Source organism: Hibiscus syriacus, unplaced genomic scaffold (genome assembly GCF_006381635.1).
Source record: "Hibiscus syriacus cultivar Baekdansim isolate YM2019G1 unplaced genomic scaffold, ASM638163v2 tig00000002_pilon, whole genome shotgun sequence".
Classification (NCBI taxonomy): Eukaryota; Viridiplantae; Streptophyta; class Magnoliopsida; order Malvales; family Malvaceae; genus Hibiscus; species Hibiscus syriacus.
Window position 1 is genome coordinate 1,129,420 of NW_024061752.1, and position 24,703 is coordinate 1,154,122.

The following is a 24,703-nucleotide window of genomic DNA, read 5'->3' on the forward strand; positions in this document are numbered from 1 at the left end:
CTGGTTTTGAATTTGTTATCATTTCAAGAAATGGTTAATTGTGTTAAAGCTTTAAAGAGAAAGAGCTCAGAATGAAAAGTTTGGAGAATAAAAATCTCATATGATTAAGAGAATTGGTGCTTCATAGAGTTTTGTACCATCAAAGAGAGGTAGAGATTATGGTTTTTAACTTCAGATAAGGTATGAATTAGTTGTATTCTCTGCCAGAGAATCAAATCTGATGAGAGTCAGACAGACTCAATTAGTATGGTTTGGTACTGAAAGATTAAACAATGATTTAATTGATAATAAACCAAGGTTAAAGAAAACCTTTGTGAATTAGATTAAAAGTTCTATTAGAGTTATGAAAATTGAAGCGGAAAAAGTATTATAAAGGGGTGAGATGAGTATTGAGATTTGGTAATTGTTGAAATAATTCTAATTGCAAAGAATGTATATGAATGGTTAGATAAAGGTTTTCGCTTTAGATTAGAAGAATCGATGTTGATTAACAGAGTTATGAAGTTGGAGTATATTAAGTTAAAAGATTAGAAGCTGATGAAGGAAAATACAATTATAAGAGATAGTAAAGAATGAGGTTATGTATAAGTGAAGTTGGTTATTAACGTTATAAAGAGGTGATAAAGATATGATTTGTATATAAGAAAATTTTGATAATGAAAGGATAAATGGATAAATAAATGAAAAGATGGTGTTTAAAGGATTAAATATGATAAAGGGTTATAAGGAAGTGCAGATTATAAGTTTGATTAGAAGTAAGAAAAGTATGTAAGGTTATATGAAGAGATTATGTGTATCGTAATACAAGCAAGGATGAAAAAAATGAGTAAAAGTTTGAATTGTGGTGAATTAATTAGAAAATGAGGAAAGAAATCAATTGATTGATTTTTTATTTTGAGTGATAAGAATTGATGTTACTGTCTACAGGATAAGTAACATTATATGAATTTTAGAAAAGTCAAAGGAAAAATGCATAATCGAATGAGAGAAAAGACAACAATGGATTGGTATTACTGGTTATTGTTTATATGATAAGCAACAGAAGATGAATGTATAAACGAAAAAGATAGTTGGAAAACTCAAGGATTGAAAAGTAAGTTTCTGATGATGACAAGAAAGAATAAGTCAGGGAAGCAACATAAGAACATTAGAATATATGTTCTTATTGAGATGTGCAGTGAAAATTCGAGGACGAATTTTCTTTTAAGGAGGGGAGAGTTGTAACATCCCAAACTATGGGTTAGTGACTAAATGGTAAAGTTTTAGAAATTTGGTGATTAAAGTAGAAGAATGGATTAGTTCAATGATTTATCTGGAAATAAATCCTAAAAGTTGTTAGTAATTATCAAATGAAGTAGAGGGCAAAATGGTCATTTGACTAATAAATGAATTAAAAATAGATATGATAAGGATATATATGTTAGAGGGGATAAGGATGAAGAGATATTATCTTCATCATCTTCTTCTTCTTCTTCATGTACGAGAGAAAGAAGAGTCAAGCTTGCAAAGGTAAGATTCCTTGTTAGCTGATTATTTGTTAATTTTAAGAGTGGGTTTTGATCATTAGGTAATGCTTAAGCTTATGGAAAGCTTAAGTTGTCCTAAAATCAAAAGATAAAGAAGTTATGAAAGATTAAAGAAAATGAGTTTCTTAAGGAAATTCTGGAAAAGAGTTAGTAAGTGAATTTTGAGAAGGAATTTGACTTGTCATCAATCTAATTAAGGAATATGGAGTGTTAGAATTAGATTTAAAACATGTTAAAAATATGGTATGATTCTTGAAGTTAATAAAGAGGAGAGGATATTAAGGTTAAAGACGAGATAATTTATTATAAATGAGTTTAAACAAGTATATGAAAGTTAGGAATATGGAAGGGGATGAAATATGAAGCATTTGAGTGAAGAGTGGATGATTTTTGGGTTCAAAAAGAGGTTCTGGGCAGAGTGCATCGATGCACATTCATAGTGCATCGATGCATCAAGGTTAAAACCCAGAAATCGTTTGAAGGTGTATCGATGCACAGGAAGTGCATCGATGCACTCTTTTAAAATAGAAACATCGAATGCAATTAGTGCATCGATGCATAAGGCATGCATCGATGCATCCCAGTAATAATACAACATCGAATGCATTTTATGAACCAATGCATCAGTAGTGCATCGATGCATACCTTCATTAAAAGATGAGATTGCCTTTTCTCTTAGTCTAAAGAGTGAACCATTAGAGTATATTAGTTATAATACTAATATAGATCTATGTATGATGATGTAGATATAGAACGTGATCCCGTTCCGGATCAATTGAAGGATTATAATCGAATCAAAGCAAAGCTAAGGTGAGTGCAATTTTATTTGTACTTATATTATTGAATAAACATTTGGCTTGCGATGAGCCAGTGATGGAGTTACTATGGTAAGAAGTAACTCCAAAAATGTTATTTGATTGGTGATCAATGTTATGATTTGTGTGATTATGAGATATATAAGTTATATGGAAAGTATATGTGAAATAAGATATGAGCTTATATGAATATGTGATATGAATAAAGCTATAAGAAATTATTTATGTGAATACATGCACTTGTGATGCGTGTTATATGATATTAGATATATGTTTACACATACATATGGTATGTGACCGAAGAGAATGAACATGTGATTATAAGATCAATGATTACACGTACATTTGGTACGTGACTGAAAAGAAAAGATATATGTACATAAGAGAAAGGATATGAATAAGTAAATTGAACTGTTATGAATGTTAATGCCCATGTTATGTGATAAGAGAGCTAGTGGTATAGTTGGCATGCCAAGGGTCGAGGGTTTACCTATGTTCTTTGGGACATATGGACTGTTTACCTATGTTCTTCTGGACATATGGACTGTTTATCTATGTTCTTCGGGACATATGGACTGTTTACCTATGTTCTTCGAGACATATGGACTGTTTACCTAGGTTCTTCGGAATATATGGACTGGTCCTTCGGGACGAATATTGAACTAAGGTTCGGTGCCCCATGAGGGAATTGATACGAGCTGTGGTGACAGCATTAGTGCACAACCTCAATGTACTCACATACCTTAAGTTCTCAATAGTGTACATGGGCTAATAAAGAGATTAAACAAACATATTGAATGTGATATGTATACGATGGGTTTATAAATGGTTATCAAAGGTAAGTGGTTTGAAATGTGTTACATGAACCATATGATGTTATGTGTGTTTCTTAATGATAATGATGGTATATGTTTATGTATGATTTATGTTATATGAAATATTATATGTTTTATATGCCTCACTAAGTCTATGACTTAGCGTGTAAGTGATTTACACGTAGGTACCAAGAAACGAGAAGAGCAAGAATAGAAGTGATAAAGATAGTATCATTACTAGAAGATCATATTAGAAGTAATTGACAAAGTATGTACTTGGTTATGTATAGAATGTTGGCATGTAATAAGTGTTAATTACAAATACTATGATCGATTTTGTATTCTATGGTCTTATGTAATTTAATGTATTTAGTTTTAATGAAAGTTTTAAAAATTCTCGGGATTTTCTATAAGAGTCAAAGTTTGAAAAGTCAATGTGACACTTCGGACTCGTATCCGGGTCGGATACGGGTTAGGGGTGTTACAGTCATAGTGTCAGAGTCCCCACATCGAAAAAGAACGTCACTGAGGAACAACCAGGGGGCTCTCCTGGTAATATCCTGATCTTGGAGATGAGTGAAGACTTTCATCCACTTCTCTTTTGAAGCGCCTTCATGCCATTTCATGGTGATGAACTCTCTCAAAGGTGAATACGTAGTGTTAAATCGGCGGTAGGCAACCCCATTAGTCTTCCAGAAGTGGTTGCGAATCCAGACTTGAAGGAGCTGAACACACCCAATGAATCTACCTCCGCCAGCTCTTCGGCAATGGTTGAGAGACCGAAAGGTCTCAGCTATGATGGTCGGTGTTAGGTTGAATCGTTTCGAAAGTTGCTCAAACAGTTCCACTACAGCTGCTTCAATGTACCCCAAAGTCTTCGGGAATATAATCAGGCCATACAGACCCAGTGCAAACAGGTCTATTTCCTTCCACTCATCGGGATGGTCCTTCATCAGTTGCTTGATATGAAGCCAGGAAATTCCTTCCCCACTGCCTTTACATCGAGCTCGGTCTGTTACCCATCTTTCGTCAACCCCAGCAACCTTGGCTAGTGCACTCTTGAAATGTTGACTTTTGATGTGTTTAATATAAGCTCGCTCCAGTCTGATATTTTCACAGTGCAACAGTGCAGTGTACTCTTCAATGGTGGGCATCATGTCCTCCTGATTAAAAGTGAAGCAACTGTATCCCGGGTTTCAGAACTGAACCAAGGCTCTGATCAAGTGCTCATCAGTCTTGATTTGAAGCAACAATGCAATGTCACCGTACCGTTGGCTGAACTTCTGTTTCTGATCATTCTTCCAACTGCCCCAGATATCCCGAAGCTCTTGCACGTTGTTCTGCTTTAGGCTGATAGAGGCGTAGCTAACCAGCTCTAACACATAGCTTCCTTGAAGATTATCTCCATTTTCCTTCTGAGTCTTCTCGGACCATATTCGTACCTCGGGGTTTTTAATCTCTTGTATTACAACACCTTTATCCATTAATTCAGATTATTTTGTGTAACAAACACCTTTTTAGGGATCAATGGCCTCTTGTTATGATGCAAATGTTTTAAAAACAAACACAAAGGCAAACAGTTAGTAAAATAAAAAAAATGGCAAGAAAAAAACATAAGAGAAAAAAAACATGGTTAGGAAAGAAATGTCCTAGGTTTTGGGATAGGCTCTATTTCTTCAAATTCTCCCGGTTTAGGTTCTAAAAAATGGTACCCGAGTTCTCCTTTCTGGTGCCCCCTTGGGCTTACCAGACCCTTAGTCCTAAACCCATCACAGGCTTGTGTGGACTAAGTTAAACTCGAGAGGACACATTCTCTTATGTCTATGCGGAGAATAAATTCACACGAAGACATAAGGTATATGAATCCCGAAGGCTACTTGCTAGGCATATGCGGTGAATAAATTCACACGAATGCGTCGCTTTCACCCCCACTTAAAACGGGTTCAGAGCTCGGGTATAGAGCCTTTAGATGAAAAAAGTTCGGGAAGCTGAAATCATTAGAAAACAGTCAGTCAACTATTTACTCAGAAAAATATAATCAAAAGTAAGCAATAAGTATCGAAATGTTACCTTAAAATTTAAACTTACCATTTTCATTAAAAAGATAACTGGAAATTACCTTAGTCTGACTTGCTTACCTGTCCCCAGCGGAGTCGCCAAGCTGTCACAACCGTCTTTCGGTTGGGCCCCAGAATTGGGCTTCGACTTAGGAAAATGTGGATTGGAGTCGTCACCGACCACTTTAAAACGAATTTAGGTGGGTCGAACACCATTTTACCTGATCTGCGTTGTAGCAGAAACGTGTCGAGTTCGGGAGTCGGTTACGGTCAATAAAGGATTAGCACCCTTCAACCGCCCTTTCGGTACCACATAATTTTCAGTTATCTTAAATTAAGAAAATTGTAATTTTAAATAAAAAAGTAAAATTTGATCCTGATTACTTACCTTAGATTGATTTGAAAATATCCTTAAAAAATCGAGAAATATGTTAGATAAAGAAGGTAAAGAAAACAAATAAGATAAAGAGAATAAAATAAAAGGGAAAAATAAAATAAAATAAATAAATAAATAAATAAGATAAAGAAATAAATAGTAAAGTAATAATTATATATAGTAATATTTGAAAAAGGAAATATATATATATATATATATATATATATACATACATCAAAGTATTAATAAAATAAATAAGCTATATATATATACAACAAATATTTAAAAATAGAAAAGCTACCCTCTCACTTCACCGAAAGTGAGGGGCTTTAGCCAGAAATAAGACAAAAAGAGGAAAGTGAAAGAGACTTTAGTCAGAAATAAAACAAAAAATGAGCCCTCTAAGTTAGTAGTATATAATATAATGTTTAATAATAATAATGATAAAGACATAAGATTTTAAAAAATAATAATATAATAATGAATAAAAAAACAAAAATAATAAAAATAATATATATATACATAAAGTTATAAGATATTTACGTAAATAAAGAAATAATCAAATAAAAATAATTAAGAATATATATATTAATAATAGGTATATAAATAAACTATTAAAAGTATAAAAAATATATAACTAGATAAAGATAATTACAATATATAGTAATAATAGACTTATAAGTAAAATATTAAAGAAATATATATATATATATATATAATAATAAAATATAGTAAAAAATCAAATGAAAATAATTTAATATATATATATATATATGTATAATAATAACATGAATAATAAAAATAAATGAATAAAATATCCATATAATAAATAAAGGGACTAATATAGATTTTTAAAAAGCTCTTCCACTCCTTTAACCGAAAATCAAATCAATTTTTCAAAATAAGCCTCGGGGAAGCGTAGATCTAAGAGAAAAGATCTCGGTTCCCTTGTGTTCATCGGCCCTTTCAAAGTAAAAACGGAAAAGAAGAAGTGAAACAAGCCACATGCAAGCGAGAATCGAAGCAATATAGGTAAAAATACCTCTTTTATTTCTCTGTTGAAAATCACAAGCGAATCTTTGGGGCTTATTGCATATTTGCTTTGGGTATTTTTGTGTGTGTGTAATCCCGTATGATAATCGTGTCCCCTGGTGTGGTAATTACAAGGCTTATTTATAGTACTAAAAAAACCCTATTTTAGACTAGTATTTGAGTCCTAATCCAACTCTTCTTTTTTGGTTAAATGAAGACTCCTCGGTTGGCAGGACAAAATCATATACATATTTTAATAAGAATGTGCAAAATTGGTAGGATTTCGAGTTGTGTGAGATTAGATGACCTGTGAAAGAACATTATACTCTAATAGATTTGAATGATCTAAAAATTCGATTCGACCTAATCCATGACCATTTTCATATATTCCCATATGATTTTTCTCCCTTCTTTTTTTACCTCCGTTGTGATAAGAACCGTCACAATATCTATTTATGATTTCTTAAAGATGAACAGCTAACATTGTCTTATACTCTTATAACTGGGAATCTTTCAGTTATATATATGAAAACTTTTCCAGTGTTATTCTTCCTGTTTTGTGTTGCGGAAGACGATTATCGGATAGAGCAAAATCGCAACTGATAATTTGAGAAAATAAAAAATAGAGATAAAGAGGACACAAAATTTACGTGGGAAACCCCTAAATAATATAAGGTAAAAACCATGGGCAACGGTAGAAGAATTTCACTATGAGAAAATAGGAATTACAACCTCTCTCGATCTACCAAGGAGAAAACAATGATAATTCTCTCTTGATAAAAAAGAGAAAACAACTCTAAAGAAACTCTCTAAATTCTCTAGTATTGGAAGAAAGCTAGAATGATTTGGGATGGTTTTGAAGCTAAATGAGCTAGGGTATTTATAGTTGAAACTTAAAGACTAATTTATAAATACCCTAAATTACAATGACTAGATATGATTTTACCATAAAATAAAATAATATATTTTCTACACCTTTCGGTGCCCCCATTTGACAAAGCAATTGAATGATTTTCGGTGCCATGTGCACTGTTTTTCAACAATCTCTCACTTGAAGATTTGATTGGAATAATCATATCTTCACACCATTCTTTCTACCTTGTACCTTCATGTTGCTTATATTTCCGTCAGGCCACAAGAGGATCGACACCAAGTAAATTTATCGGCATTGATCGCCTTCGTTATGAAATCTACTGTTGTCTTTGGTATGGATCTTTCGCATATCTACCGTCCCTTCTTCCACCTTTTCACGAATGAAATGGTACTGAACTCGTATGTGCTTTGTCCTTGAATGAAATGTTGGATTCCTTACTAAATGCAAGGCACTTTGACTGTCACAAAATAGAGAGACATACTCTTGATTGTGCCCAAGCTCCTCCAATAGCATCTTTAACCAAATTGCTTCTTTACTGGCTTGTGTAGCTGCTACATATTCTGCCTCTGTTGTGGATGTAGCCACAATTGACTGCAATTTTGAAACCCAGCTTACAGCTCCACCAGCAACTTTGAACACATATCCTGTAGTAGATTTGCTTTTATCCAAATCCCCTGCATAGTCAGAATCTACATACCCATTTATTAGTAAATTTGATCCTCCGTAACATAATGCAATATTTGAGGTCCCTTTGATATATCTCAGGATCCTCTTCACTGTATTCCAATGCTCTTTGCCTAGATTCGCCATGTACCGACTAACCACTCATACTGGAGGATAATTTGAAGTTAATAGGAAGAGGGGTAGAAATTGGCTTACAATCTTGCATGTTGAATCGTGACAAGATCTTATTCAAGTAATTCTTCTGTGAAAGCCAAATCTTCCTATTACTTCTGTCTCGGTGAATTTGCATCCCTAGAATCTTGTTTGCTGATCCCAAGTCCTTCATTTCAAATTCCCTAATCAGTTGTGCCTTCAATTCTTCAATATGATCTTTGTTGGGTCCTGCAACCAAATGTCATCCACATACAACAGCAATATAACAAAATCATTATCACCAGACCTCTTGAAATAAGCACAAGGGTCTGTATTAAGTCTGTTGTATCCAAGGCACATAATGAAGGAATCAAATCTCTTATATCAACACCTCGGTGCCTGCTTTAGACCGTACAGAGATTTGTTTAACCTGCAAACCAAGTTCTTCTTTTCTTTTTCTTCAAAACCTTCAGGCTGGAGCATGTAGATCTATTCTTCAAGATTTCCATGAAGAAAATATGTTTTAACATCTAGCTGCTCTAGTTGTAAGTTCAATGTAGCACACATTGCCAAGACTACTCGAACTGTTGTTAGTCGAACCACAAGAGAAAATATTTCATTGAAATCAATACCTTCTTTTTGAGCATATCCTTTGACCACCAGTCTTACACGATACCTCTCAACTTGATCGTCACCATTTCGCTTGATTTTGAAGACTCATTTGTTACCAATTGCCTTCCTTCCTTATGGTAATGGCACAAGGTCCCATGTATTATTTTTATGAAGGGCTTCGATTTCTTCTTGCATCGCCATCATCCACAGTGAAGCATCTGAGTTGTTTATTGCCTCCTGGTATGTTGATGGCTCACCGTCCTCTGTTAAAAGACAGTATACAATATTATCTTCTATAACATAATCTGAGTGTCAATTGGGATGTCTTCTCACACGATCTAATTGATGAGTTATTGGAGCTTCAGAACTCTCTGGTTCTTGTTCATCATGTGCTGGTTCTGCTTCAGAAGAATCTCCTTGTTCAACCTCCTTTTCTACATGTATCTGTGTAGTCTCTGACGTTCCAGTACTATCATCGTCTTCTTTTCTTTGTAGTTTATCCTCTACAAAGATAATATCCCTGCTGATGATCACTTTGCGGGCAGTGGGATCCCACAAGCGATACCCCTTTACACCATCAGCATACCCCAAGAATTTACATTTCCTGGATTTTGGATCCAACTTTGAAATTTCTTGGGAGTTTTACATCACGTACACAACACTTCCAAATACATGGAGGTTTGAATAATCAGATGGTTTACCAGTCCACATCTCCATTGGTGTCTTCGCTCTATTGCAGTTGATGGAGCTCGATTTACCAAATAACAGGCGGTATTGACTGCTTCTGCCCAGAATGATTTTTCTAGGCCTGCATCCCTCAACATTGCTCTTGTTCTTTCTAACAAGGTTCTGTTCATCCGCTCTGCCACTCCATTTTGTTGAGGAGTGTTTGCCATTGTGAACTGTCTTTTGATGCCTTCTTTCCAGCAAAAGTCATCAAATTCTTCACTTGTATATTCTCCTCTATTATCTGTTCTGAAACACTTGATCTTATTTCCAGAATCAAGTTCCACTCGCGCTTTGAAGTTTTTGAAAGTTGAAACATATCTGACTTCTTAATAGGGTACACCCAACATCTCCTGGAGTAGTCATCAATAAATGAGACAAAATATTTTGCTCCGCCTAGGGATATAACTGGTGCTTGCCATGCGTCAGAGTGAACCAGTTCTAGAAAACTTTTACCTCTAGAAGTTAATGTGTTAATTTTCAACCGGTGCTGCTTACTTGTTATGCAATGCTCATACAAAGTAAGTGATACCTTTGTTAAGCCTAGAAGTAGCTTTTGCTCCACAAGGACTTTCATTCCTTGTTCTGACATGTATCCAAGTTTCTGATGTCATAGCATTGCAGAATCTGAACTACATGAGGCAACAGAAGCTTATGCTACTAGCAAAGTCTCTCCCTTCAGCATGTATAAGTTTGCAGTTATTTTTTTGCCTTTCAGCACCACAAGCGCTCCATGGAACACCTTCATTATTCCTTCCCGTGTTTCAATCTTGCTTGTATTATTATCCAACAATCCATAGGATAATAAATTTTTCTTCAAGCCTTTCACGTGTCGCACATCTCGAACAAATTTAATTGTTTCATCATACATCTTCAATTTGATGGTTCCAACGCCAACGATCTCTAAGGCATGATCATTGCAACTATACACATATCCTCCTGAGACAGGTTCATAATGATGGAACCATTCTCTTCTTGAGGTCATGTGATATGTTGCTCCCGAATCAATGAGCCATATATCTGCAAATCTTTTTATGCCTTCCACGGTAGTTGACGCTTCACAGCATAAATCATCTCTATCATCTGAAGTGTTTACGGTATTGCCTTGTGGATTATAGTTTTTATTGAGACTCCAACAATCATTCTTCAAGTGACCCTTCTTTTCACAGTTGTAGCACTTTAAATTCTTCTTGCTTATCGACTTCGATCTACCATGTTTGTGACTGCTGCTTTGGTCACGTTCTGTTGATCTCCATCTCATCGTTGTCAACGCTTCTGCTTGTTGCAGATTTACTTGTCTGTCTTCTTTGTTCTTGCGCCGATTTTCTTCTTGTAGAATAGCAGCTGCAATGTCATCGAATATTAGACTGGTGACATTACTGTTTGTCAAGTTGATGATGAGTTGATCATACGAATCCGGTAGACTTTGAAGTAGAAGTTCAGCACGTTATTGTTCTCTTATTTTACAACTTAAGGATGTAAGCTGAGAAAATAAAGTGTTAAGTGTATTTAAGTGCTCCGTCACTGAAGTAGATTATGGCATCCGGAGAGTGTACAATTTCCTCTTAAGGAAAATTTTATTGTGCAGCGATGTGGCCTCGTACAATTTGGTGAGATGATCCCATATCTTTTTAGCTGTCTTCTTCTCCTCGATGCTTGACAATACTTCATCTGCTAATGCTAGATGAAAGTTTGCCATAGCATTCCCGTCCATCTCGTTCCATTTGCTGTCATCTGCGAAATCCACCGGCCTTTCATTGATAGCCGCTAGACACCCATCTTTCCTCAGGATGGCCTTCATCTTCAATTTCCACAATGAGAAATTTCTCCCATTGAACCTTTCAATGTCAAATTTTGTTGTCATAGCTTTTATTAATGATAGCTTCCACTATTTCACTATCGTGAATAGTTCTCTAGAACCTCAAAGAATGGGTAATACCTTATTATTTTCTTATGTTGGAGGATCCACCTTTTGGTGGCAACCACAAAGACAATAAGCAGATATTACATACTCAAACCTGGCTCTGATACCAATTGTTGCGGAAGACGACTATCGGATAGAGCAAAATCGCAACTGATAATTTGAGAAAATAAAAAATAGAGATAAAGATGACACAAAATTTACGTGGGAAACCCCTAAATAATATATGGTAAAAATCACGGGCAATAGTAGAAGAATTTCACTATGAGAAAATAAGAATTACAACCTCTCTCAATCTACCAAGGAGAAAACAATGATAATTATCTCTTGATAAAAAAGAGAAAAAAACTCTCAATAAACTCTCTAAATTCTCTAGTATTGGAAGAAAACTAATATATTTTGGGATGGTTTTGAAGCTAAATGAGCTAGGGTATTTATAGTTGAAACTTAAGGACTAATTTGTAAATACCTTAAATTACAATGACTATATATGATTTTACCATAAAATAAAATAATATATTTTCTACACCTTTCGGTGCTCCTATTTGACAAAGCAATTGAATGATTTTCGGTGTCATGTGCACCCATGTGCACCGTTTTTCAACATTTTGTTCCTTTTCCCCAAGGTTTTTCCCTGGTTGGCTGATGCCAGCTATTAAGTTAATGTTGTTTTAAATCTAAAAGCATACGGAGGTTCTCTTTGCCATAGAATCCCCAGCTTCATCTTTGTCCATTGTATAGCTTAGCTTAGTGGCTAACGTTGTAAAATTTAATGCCTAATCTTTTGACATCGGCTTCAGCAGGCACCAGTGGCTAACAATATATTTAATCATAGGTGAGCTATGGATTAGTGTTGTAGCGAACTGGAGTGGTGAGAAAGATGTATTGTGATGGAGCAATATCTTCTTAATTATTTAATTAATGTTCTTCGATGCCATTAATCCTAAAGTAAAGTGCTGCCTACATGACAACCACCGATAGTCAATACATTATATGTATATGAAGATTTCGACAGACCAAAACAAAATGAATCTCATCTCCACTTAATTCACTCCACATTTATTTAATATTACTCATTGATAATTGAGTTGAATCGATGCTCTTCTTTGTGATTATCGTACGGTTGTCACCACACATTGCATTGAATTATCGATTAGACTTTGATTAAGGGTTAAAATTTTTTCTTATATGAATTATGTTTAATATTTTAATGTCACATAGAGTTTTCAAAGGATTGAGTGAAAATGGGGTTGCGTTTCCGTAATCGATGATAGAAACAGGGACTACAAGCACACCAGCAGAATAAAATCAAATAAAGTAAAATGACTAAATTTTAAACGAACAAAGAGTACAAGGACTACAAGAAGAATTAAACCAAATAATGCTAGCTATCGTTCTTAAACAACCTGCGCGTAGTGTGAGGTTTTTGCCGCCACGATTAATTGTGTACGTCTTTATTTCCGTTGGTTTTGTTTGGCCGAAAATATTAAATCGTTCTCCCTCTAAAAAGTGTTCATTAATAATATGGTATTAAAAGTGACAGTTATAGTTGATAATATCATTGGTTTTTAGGGTAAATATATATTCTGATACTTGAATTTGGTTTTAATGTATAATTTAGTACTTAAACAAAAACTATTTTTTTACACATATATCAATGGTGTATTTTGTGATAAAAAGCAATTGCCTCATTTTTACACACATAAACCAATAGGTACAGACTGAGATCAATTATGATTGCAACAGGGTTTTATAATATAATAGCATCACGTTTAGGGATGGGCATGAAACCAAACTCGACGGGTTTCGACCCGATCCGACTCGAACGGATCGGATTTTTTTTTAAATTAGGATCGGGTTATGTTGGATTTTTAAAGGTGATGTTCGGGTTGGGTCAGATCGGGTTTATGGTGAAAAATATCTGACCCGACCCAACCAAAAATAATATATTTTTACCTTATATATTTAGGAATAATTACAATAATAACTCTATATATATTATTTTTTGCAATTAAATCACTATTTTTATTGAATAAAAATAATATTTTATTATTATTTAGGGTCAGATCGGGTTCAGATTTTATTTCAAAAAGTCGGATCAAGTGGAGGGTATATATTATACGGGTCAAGTCGAATTTCGTGTGGAGAAGTCATTGTTCTCTGCTCGGGTCAGGTATATCAAAAATCCGACCCAACCCGACTCATACCGATCCCTATCCACATTTCAGATAGTTGTAGCTAGAGATGGATCCGAGAGTATTAGGGGTGATTGTATTTACTAAAAAAATAGTTTTTTTATATTTTTAATAATTTAATTTATATCTTTAAAATTTTAACATAACTTACAATATAAATTACTTACCTATCAAATCCATATAATAAATTTAAATTATTTAAAAAAATAATTATAATAAAATATATTCATATACTACAATTATACAAAAAAATGATGAAAATTATACAAATTTTTTTTTTGGCTTTTGGAGCAAGTGAAAAGCCGAGCCAATGGCTAAACGGTGTTAACTTAGGATATTCTTCAAAATGTATTGTTATTTAATAATTTCATATTTTTAATTTCTTTTTTTTTCAATCAAGATAGAAAATATTGCATTTAATAAATAGGGAACACTATCCAATTAGTCACTGGATTTTAATTTGAGTATTGATTTGGTCACTAAACTTCATAACATTTTAATTGTAACACTGAATTTTCAACATTGAATTTTTTTAATCATCTTGTTATTTAGTAGGTTTTCGCGTAAATTCAGTGTTGAAAATTTATTGCTAAAATTAAATAATTTTCAAGTTTAATGACCAAATCAATATCTAAACTAAAGTTCAATGACTAACGAATAGTTTATCCTAATATATAAATATAGAGAATGCATCCACCCATAAGACAGATTAAATTTAACCGAAGTGTACTTGAGTGCATTATTATATATAAAATTAAAGCATTTAAAAAGTAATTACTTTATTTTATTAACAATTAAGGCCCTTTTAGTTAAATATTATTAAAAATTTAAAAGTCCATTATCTCCACAAAATTTTAGAAGGGTGAAAAGCAAAATAAAAAATAAAAAGGTTAAGAATGGAAATTATAATTTTTTTTATTAAGCTAAAGGTGATTACAAAGTAATATATATTTTTAATACTCTGAATTATTTGATAATGAACACTCAATCACCCTTGCAACCGTTAGTGTTCGAACCTGTGACATTTTGAAACAACAATGATTCTCTTAACGTTGAATTAAATTGATTCGTGCCAAGTTACAAATTATTTCGGCAGCACGGCAAACCATAATATAAATGAGGATGGACCATTAATGGACCGACATTTTCCTAAAAAAATCAATTGAATATTAAAGGTTTTATTTTTCAGTTTTCTAAAACCAGTGATCCAATTAACCAATAATGTATTTTATAAAAACAATAACCAATAATGTTCTAAAATAATTATATGAAGTTAAAAATATTAATTACAAGAGAGAAGAAAAAATTGCTTTTTAATATCAGCTAATGGGTTAATTGACTTTTAGTCCCTAAACTCTTTGAACTTTTGAATGTTTGTCCTTCTGTTTCAATTTCAGGAATTTATTATATTTTAATTTAAAATTGAAGTAAAATATTATGATTAATGGAATTCTGTTCAATTTAATATGTAACATTCTAATAGTGAAATTTATAGTTTTTGAAATTAAAGTTTGATTTATATCATATATTCAAATTTAATGCAAATCAATTAATAGTATTGTTAGTTTGATTTCACATTTTAAATTGGACAAATAAAGGGAATGGATTTATCGACTTAAAAGTATAAGAATTAATCTTGAGAATACAGGGACTGAGGTGAAAATTAGACCAACAATAAGTAATATTTGTCTCTATACTTGATCTCTGATTCATTTTGGGTTTATATTGGTTCACAACTTTTCAATTTTGACACAACACTTTGAGATGTGTTACATCTGAATACTTATATATATATATATATATATATATATATATATATTGGATTTTTCATGTGATGATATGAAATAATATAACAATATCACGTTATTAGAAAGACAAAAAAATTAAGTTTAAGGATTAAACTGAAAAAGATTTTAAGTTTGAAGACTAATATTGAATAAAAACAGAGACCAGATTGGGAGAGGGTGACAGATTGAGGGGCCAAAATGTGACTTATCCCTTGTAAAGATTAAAATTCCAATCAATGGCAATTCTCGTAATAAAATTGTTAATCCAATGTCAAATCGAAGAGATTTTTATTATTATTATTTCAGGGGATGAGGTAGGCTTCCCTCTTTTTTATGGCGGTTACTCGCAAGCTTTTTTCCAGATAAACCGCGTTGAACAAAATCATAGAATCCTCGTCGGAGTATCAGTCCGGTCGATGATCGAAACCCTTGTTTCCTTCGTAGGAGACGAGGTAGAGCGTTTATTTATCGTTTGTTGTTAGTTGCGTGAGAGAAAAGCGAGTTTTTGTAGGTAGATAAGAAGAGTGAAAATGAATGGTAATAGCAATGGATTTGGGAGTGCGGCGGCGGCGGCTGACTATATAAGGAGACATCATCTTCATGAGAGTGGAGAGAATCAGTGTAGTTCAGTTCTCGTAAAGCACATCAAAGCTCCTGTTCCTCTGGCAACTTTCTTTTTCTCTCTGTTTACGTTTTATATCTTTCAATTCATCTCAAGATTCGTGTCAGTTATAATATTCTATTTCTTTCGTTTCCTTTCATTTCTTTGGATCTGTTTCGGAGATTTTATGATGCTCCCTCTTTTGATAGCTTCATTGATCCATCGGGGGTTTTTTTGTGTGTGTAATTATTCTTCATGTTTTCTTAGTGAGATTTTTTTCAATGTTTGACTTCTTTTTCTCCGGAAGGATTAATCTTGATCTGTGGTGGTTTTCTTTTCTGGAAGTCTTTGATTGTTTTGATTCAATTTTTTTTTATTCTTTCATTGAATAATTATAATAACAGAAGATTGATTTGAAGTTGTTACATTTACTGTCCCGGTGATTGAAATTTGCATAATATGTTGAATTAGAGAATACATTTTCTGATCTTTTGTGGGCGAAACAAATAATTTTGATTAAGTTCAATGCTTGGGAGCAACTCAAAACTTTCTTCCTTCAGTTTGAACAGTTTTTGATTGATTTAATTGTCCCAAGTTTTTTTCCAGAATAAATTCATTTCTATGATATAGTTAATTGCTTTATATAGAAACAATCTGGTTATGATCTAATCGATTAAATGCAACTTATCTTGTTTGTTATTGTATTTCTTAGAAATGGGAATGACGTAAGTATATGTTCCAAATCTCTATTTCTTCTTCTGTCTCCATTTTTTTTGCACGTACCGCATGAAATGTTTATATTTGAAGGAAGGATACACCAATGAAAGCGGAAATATTGAAAACTAAGTGGATTTTCAGATAATGTACAAATAATTCGATCCTCCGCAATTGTAGATCTTGATTGTTATGTTTTTTGGTTTCTCAACTTGTTAATCTATCTTCTTGGTTGGATCTCTTTTCCTTTTCCCGAATATGCATAATTTTCGCTGAAACTTGTATTGCTTTGTCTTTATTTTCATTTTACAGGTTTGGTCTTTGGTGAGGAGGTTTGACCAACCTCAGAAGTATAAACCTTTTGTGAGCAGGTGCGTCGCACAGGGAAACCTCGAGATTGGAAGTCTTAGAGAAGTTGATGTCAAGTCGGGTCTCCCGGCTACTACGAGTACTGAAAGATTGGAACTCCTTGATGATAACGAGCATATCCTCTGCATCAAGATTATAGGTGGTGATCACAGACTTAAGGTAGAAAAAAATTTCTGCCCCCCCCCCCTCTGTCTCGGTTTAACCTTTGTTAGTCTCTTATTTACATTCAATATCACCTATCTCTGCCAACTACTTATAGAACAAGTGGTTAAAAGCTCACAGTTGGCATTTACCTTCTCCCCTAGGTTGTGGGTTATATACCCATTAGGAGCAAAATCTCCCCCTAGGTAGAAATTGTTCAGAAAAATAATCACCCATCTCTTGTATCTCAAGTCCATTTGTTCTTTAGAACAAAGTAGATTAGATGCATTTGCTTGCAGCTTATTGAGCTATGTTCTACAAGATGGTTGCCGGTTTTGTAATATTTGCCGAGGTTGGTGAAGTATGTGTGTTACCGAATTTTGGATGAATTTATGGGTATTTTTTTAAATCCTGAAAAGTATAGTTAGATTTGCAGCTAAATTTTGGTTTCCTGAATGTTTTGGTACAAAAAGTTAATTAGTTGACAAGTCATGATCATGAAGTTCAACTTTTATGTGAAACAGTTGTAAATTGGAGATGCAGACCCAGTTTGATGCCTTTTGACCTTATTTTTTATTTTTATCCAGAACTACTCTTCAATCATTTCCCTCCATCCGGTGATCATTGACGGAAGACCGGGGACATTAGTCATTGAATCCTTCGTGGTAGATGTGCCTGAAGGGAACACAAGGGATGAGACATGCTACTTTGTTGAAGCTTTGATCAAGTGCAACCTCAAATCACTGGCAGATGTCTCCGAGGGGCTAGCAGTGCAGGACCGGACCGAGCCTATTGATCTATGAAAGTAGTTGTGATCGAGGAGATGAAAGAAAAATAATGAGGTGGATATAGTTGCCATGGATGAAGCTTCAAAAGGCTTTTCGTATCTGGTAGGGCCTTTAGGGATGGACTGGCAATTGTCGGTCTTCCATCTTCTACACACATACACTGCATTTCTTGTACTTTATCATTGGTCTCTCCTTTTGTTTATTGAACTTAATGTGCTGGATTTCCTTTGTAGTAGATGAACCTCATTGTTGAAAGATGGGAAGAGGTAGGGCTTAATTCTTACACAGTTGATCCAGGATTTTCCATGAGAAAATTTTAGGAGATGAACTTAATAAGTTGCTAAAGAAAACCGAAATTTATAAGCGGCATGAAGAATAAATGGTTAGTCGATTTATAAAGAAATAGAAACAAAAAAAACAAAAAGGCAACCCAATGAGTTTTTATACATTGATACCGGATAGAGAGGTGATATTTTACATATGATTGGGTCTGAAAGGGGGCATACTTGAAGCGGGTGCTGGTAAGCCAATATGGCCCGGCATTTGCATCATTCCGGGGCTCATTTGAGGCATCAAAGATGGAAGAATGTAAGGATTATGATTTGTTATCTGTACCGGCATTGACTGGGACACTGCCGGAATGGCTGAGGTTCTCCATCCGGCTGAGGGTTGTGGACGCATCACAGGTTGCCCCATACCAAGAGCAGCATATTGAGTCCCATTGAATTGATGACCAGCTTGACCCATTGTTTGAATTGGCCGTTGCCCCAAACCTGAAGGCTGTGGGTTAACCACGGCAGGATTAGTGATCGTGTAATCTCTGCTCCTATCATTGTTGAGCTGCAGAGATAAACCAACCGTATTAGATTAAACTGCATAAAAACGCATGATGAACCATGTTATTAATGTAACGAAACATAGTCGGCTTCTGAAGATACGACCATGACATTATAAATCTCCCAACACCTTTCTCTATGCTTAAAGAAAAGGTGCTAAGAATATGCACGGCCTTTAATTCTGCCATCGAGCTAAACTATTGCATTAAAAGCACAAATACCTTCATACTAAGATCAGTGGCGTGAATAAGAGAGATGAAGTTTGCAAAACCCTCCATCATATATACAGTTCCCTTCTAAGGCATCCTTGGCAACAATAGCTGTCTGAACATCTGCCGAAACATGGAACCATTAATACTTGAATTCGAGGAACGACGGAAATAAAATGCCCAACCTCTTTCATATGTTTTTTCCATAACATAAAAAGAATAATGGGTTAGGCACCAATTATGAATTTGTAAGCATACGCAAGCTCAGTCTAAAACTAACTTTTTTGGCACTAGTGAGAGATTCTCAATAATGGACCATCCTGATGGAAGAGGTAACCATTTAAGACGTGATAAATAAACATGTTTTAACATTACCAGATTACTGAATTAGAGCCTGCAGTGCAGCATTCTTATCAAACATGGCAATTTTTTTAACAGTGCCAAAAGCAGAGAAGACCTAAACATGGTACAAAAGAAAAGAGAGAAAATATAAGGTAATCAGTATTGAATTAGGGTACTAGACGGTCCAACAAGTGTTCCTTACAGTAATTAATAAATACCATGTGTACCACATCCAAGGTAACAGCATACTGCATGTTCTCGATGGATGAAAGTAACACATTACTCTCAGGTTCAAGCCTTTTTCCATCAAGACCCAAATTGAACTGTAATGATATCAAACGAACGAATCTAATTAACAAAGTATTAGACAAGCACTATACAATACATCATAGTGGCAATGTTATTCATTTCTCAGGAGAAAAACAGATAACGAGTTGAATCACGATTGCATGAGAAAAAAATTACATGTAAACATTTTAATAAAGTTATGTCAAGTACCTTCTGCTAATATTAATGCTTTGTACCCGGTAAAGACTCCACATAACGCGAACAAAATTACAATTATATCTACTGTTAAGCAAATCAATTCAATATTGCTTACCTGGCTACTTCTGTCTATAGCCGAAGGGGCAACAGGAAGGTAGGGATTGGTATATTCCCTGAAAAGAAAGAAAGAAAAGAAAAACAATTTTCCTAATTAACATACAATAGCAAAGGGAAGTGCAGCAGCCCAATAAATGGTAATGCATATAACGAATACCTGCTCCTGTGGCTCTGAAATTTCACACTCAGATCTGTATGAGCAGAATATGTTATCCTAAACGTAGAAGGAGCTATATTGTCAGAAAGCAGATACCTGGAACACAGGAAAAAGTCAGTAGATCATTGTGCAAGAAAACCAATAGCCATGCAAGACCACATAAGCTGTAATATTAAAAGCTTTGCTTGTGGAGGATACTACAATTCTGCTCTTTAGTTTTCTACTGTCGAGAACTAAAAGAACGCAAACAATCGGAAACGTTGCAACACATATAGATACAGTAAAAAGTTTTAGGGATCAATATACGTGTGTCAGAGAATGAATGAAGCAATTTGATCTACTATAGTTGGACTAAATACTGTGTCTAACAATTAGCAGTTACCTAGGGATGATTCGTCCATCCAAGGCATTTTTTGCAGACGTTGCTGTTTCTTAATCAGAAAACTGAACCAATGCCTGAACAAAATAAAGATTGTGTATTATTTTCAGAAGCTGAAGCAAACCAATCAATACAGAAAGGAGATTATTGATCTGGAATTCAGCTGTCTTCTCAAAGGTGGTAATTTTATGCACCAATCCAAAAGGCTGAAAATACCTACATTATTAACTACTTTAGAAAGATGAATGGGGGGAAAATTCAAGTAAACAGACTCCAAAAAGTTATTGCAATCTATAATTCCCTCATATCTGCCAGAAAATAAGGAATGTCAATAAGTCCAACACATCAGGCCTTAAGCAATGAGATAGAAGAAACAGAACTTATTATAGAGCTTGACAATTGCAGAGATGCAATACAGATTTTCCAAATATGTTAACAACAATCAGAAGATGTAAAATCAATAATTTTTAAAAGGTACTAAAATGCAGAAAAATATAAAAAGAAAAACAACGTAAAAAACCAAGGTTATCAGGTTCTATGTATCTCCTGAGTTCAAAAATGCAAGGTAAAATCAGGTTCTACGTAAAATCAATCATTTTTCCAAGGCATTAAAACGCAGAAACCACAAATCTTTCCAAAACCCAAAGCTACACTTTAGGCTGCTAAAAATTCAAGGTTATCAGGTTCTACGTATCTCCTGAGTAAAACTCTAATACAAGCACTATACTCTTTAAGGATAAAACACAACAGCAGCTTCATATTTAAATTCTCCAGCATTCAAAAGTCTTAAAGACCATTCAGATTTAAGTTAAGAAAAAAGTTGCAGTATGCAGCATATTCTAGAATCAGAAACCTAATTGCAAAACATGTTGATTAAGATCCCAGGAAACCTACATTTCTGAAAGATGAAGTCATGGAGTAAGTATATATATTTGAACAGCAGGCACTAATATATACTATCCTTTGTAGATTATATTGTTCCCTAAGAAATATAGCTGATGTTCTTTAGTAGAATAATATCTAAGAAATGATTCACTCACTTTCCGAAAACAGATACAGTTATATAAACTTCAGAAACAAACATTTAGTTTGTAACAACTAGAACCTTAAATTGTTAGTTTGTTACTATAAGATTTCAGGCCTAAATTAATAATTAGAAATTATGTTTTATTCCAAAATAGCAAGAGATAAGTATGCTTGCTTGAGCACAGAAGGTGCAGAAGAGACTTTCAATCTTCAAAGGAGTATCGATGTAACCACTCATTCATTAGCAGAATAACAGGCATCAGCAGACAGAAAACACACTGATTACATGAATGATATGCTACCTAATCAGAAATCAGGTTCACATGACAAAAGCTAGCATCTCCCCTAATAATCAGAAATCATGTTCACGTGACAAAAGCTGGCATCTCCCCTAAAAGTAGCCATGGCTTCATCTGAGTGACAATACAAACCAAGGTTAGGAAGATTTTGGCACCCAATAAAGCTAGCATCTATAGTTTATTGCACGAATAAATATTATAGACCACATGCACAAACACGATAAACCTTCTTTTAGAAGTAGCAGCACAATAAAAAACATAGTGATATAAATCATCTAAAAAGTCCAAGGGAGAGGGATGCACATGAAAGAAGAAATGAAAAAACACCCTAAATGGTAGGAGTAGGAGGTACGTAAGAAGATTAGGGAAGAGAGGTAGTGTTAAGGAAAGGAGAAAGGAGACAAATACACATGTACTCTTTCTCCGGATGCACTAAGCTGCCATTGGAGATAATTCCCTTGACATGATCCTGCGAATCAATTCATATTCATGTCATGTCAAAACAACAAAAAGCCTTTTTTGTGAAAATAGCATGACAAAAACCACACAGTCCTAGTAATTACATAAACTCAGATCAAACCCGGAAATCCTTAACCCAAAAAAAAAACAAAGATATTCCTTACCAGATGCAAAACATCAATGGAAACAAGCCGCGCATCTTGACCTTCGATTGTTACCAAAAGAATATTGCCAGCAATATCCGCTGTAGTTTGTTGTTTACAATCTCTTGTCTGTTAGAATATTGCAGGTAGACCGTTTTCCCCTAACACGAGCAGGCTCTGAAGATGAAACATAATACGATATCATAACAATAGCCTGGTTCAAATCAGCCTAGACAAAAAAAAACCAAAAATAAAAATAAAAATACAATTACGAACATTACTGAGAAAATAGGATGAGATTTGAAGCGAAGCAAGAGACTAAAACTCACGAACTCGATGAAAGCTTGATTGCGATTGGCTCCAACATTGCACTTGGTATTGACCACCTTACCAAACGGCTTCCCCAGCTCGATCAACTCTTACTCCGTACACTCCCACGGCAAGTTCCTTAAATGCAACACCTTCGACGGGGGCTGAGTGTAACGGAACTGCAGCTGACTTGATAGGGAGGCCATTCTGTTCAGCACAACCCCTATGAAAATAAACCTTCGCCGAAAAGGAAATCTAAAGCATAATTGCACAAAAATTCCGGGGGGGGGGGGAAATCGTTAAAGCTTTAATATCCTATCGAAATATAAATGACAAATCTATAGATAACTACAAAATCAGGAAAAACGATGGGAAATTATAGGAATAGAAGAAAACCTGAACAATTGAAGAGATGATCCGTTCGAGTTTCTAAAGAATTGTTATATTTTAGGGTTTCAGAAACTACGGGAGAGAAATATGAATTATTGGTTTATTTTCTCCCTATTTCGTTGTCCCCAGGGATGGAACGAGGGGTGTTGGGGATGCGGTGGCACTCTTAAAAATTATAAATATATTTTTCTTATATTTTTTTTTATAGATTATTTAATTTTACATTTGTTGAGATTTTATAATTTTGTATATCTAAATTTTTAATATAATTTTTTAAATTCAAATCCTCTAATGTAAAGTTTTACATCCGTCTCTGATTATTGTAGTTTACAGGAACCGTTTTGGCGTTCGATAAGTGTATTCCGCGTCCGACTGATTTTAGTATATTGGGGTATAAATGATTCTTTTTACTTTTTTAAGTAGCAATGAACGTTCAATCGAGTTAAGTTATATTTTTAAGTTATTTAAATTGACAAGTCATGTTTTATAAATCATACTTAATTTGAATTTTTTGAGTTGAGTCAAATCGTATTGTTCGAATTTATGTTTAAATTTAATTATAAATATTTATAATAATATGATACTATTTGATTTCAATTTAAACAATCTTTTGTAACTATATACAATACACATATATTTTTTATATTTTTTTCATATACGATATACATATATCATATAGAGTCGAGGGGCTCAATTCAAACTTAAAAATTAATCCATTAATTACTACAAATTTCGAGTTATTCAAATTATTATTCGAGTTGTTCGAGATCTATTTTATAACATCACTTGAATTTGAAATTTTTTTGATTCAATTTAATGAAATTACTACTTGATGTCAATTTGAGTAAAATCAAATTAAAAATTTTAATTTTTATATTAAATTCAATTTTGTTCACCCCTAATTATTAGGCACGAAGAAACGGACATACTTCAATTGATTAATATTTAAAAATAAAGAATTATCAAAACTAATTTTCTTTTTATAGTCAGGATAGTACTAAATTTGATATTTATATTTTGATAACATATTTTCTTTTTTCACGAACTCCTGTGAAAAAAATATGTTTTATATATCAATATATCATACTACCTTGTATTTATCCAAAATCTATCAATATATATATATATATTAAAAGTATTTAATGTAATATATGTATGCGTTATATACAAAAATATTTGACACGTGTATTTTTTTTTTACAAATATAGGGTAAAAACAATGCAATATTTGTTCAAGTACTCAACCATTTAGCAATGAACACTTATACCTCTGATATTTGCGATGCTTAAACTCGAGACCTCAAAAGATAATAACAAATTCCTTAACTACTAAGGTCGTTTGGTTCGTGCTTGACACATGTATTTTTAAATGAGGTTATTAACTCTG

The 24,703-nt window shown here is 33.7% G+C and overlaps 1 protein-coding gene and 1 pseudogene across 2 annotated transcripts; one reads left to right on the plus strand and one right to left on the minus strand.

Moving 5' to 3' along the window:
• The first annotated feature begins 15,884 nt into the window (after positions 1–15,884).
• Positions 15,885–18,202, plus strand: LOC120207158 (abscisic acid receptor PYL8-like). 2 transcript variants are annotated; one of them, XM_039206703.1, is made up of 3 exons: positions 15,885–16,217; positions 17,180–17,395; positions 17,965–18,202. In XM_039206703.1, exons 1-3 carry the CDS (start codon positions 16,083–16,085, stop codon positions 18,178–18,180), a joined length of 567 nt encoding a protein of 188 aa, XP_039062634.1. In that variant the 5' UTR covers positions 15,885–16,082; the 3' UTR covers positions 18,181–18,202. The 2 variants fall into 2 exon arrangements, with proteins under 2 accessions (XP_039062634.1, XP_039062693.1); XM_039206762.1 differs by having other exon boundaries at positions 15,886–16,187.
• A 332-nt stretch (positions 18,203–18,534) lies between these two features.
• Positions 18,535–23,454, minus strand: LOC120207313 (annotated as a pseudogene).
• Between the last annotated feature and the right edge of the window lie 1,249 nt (positions 23,455–24,703).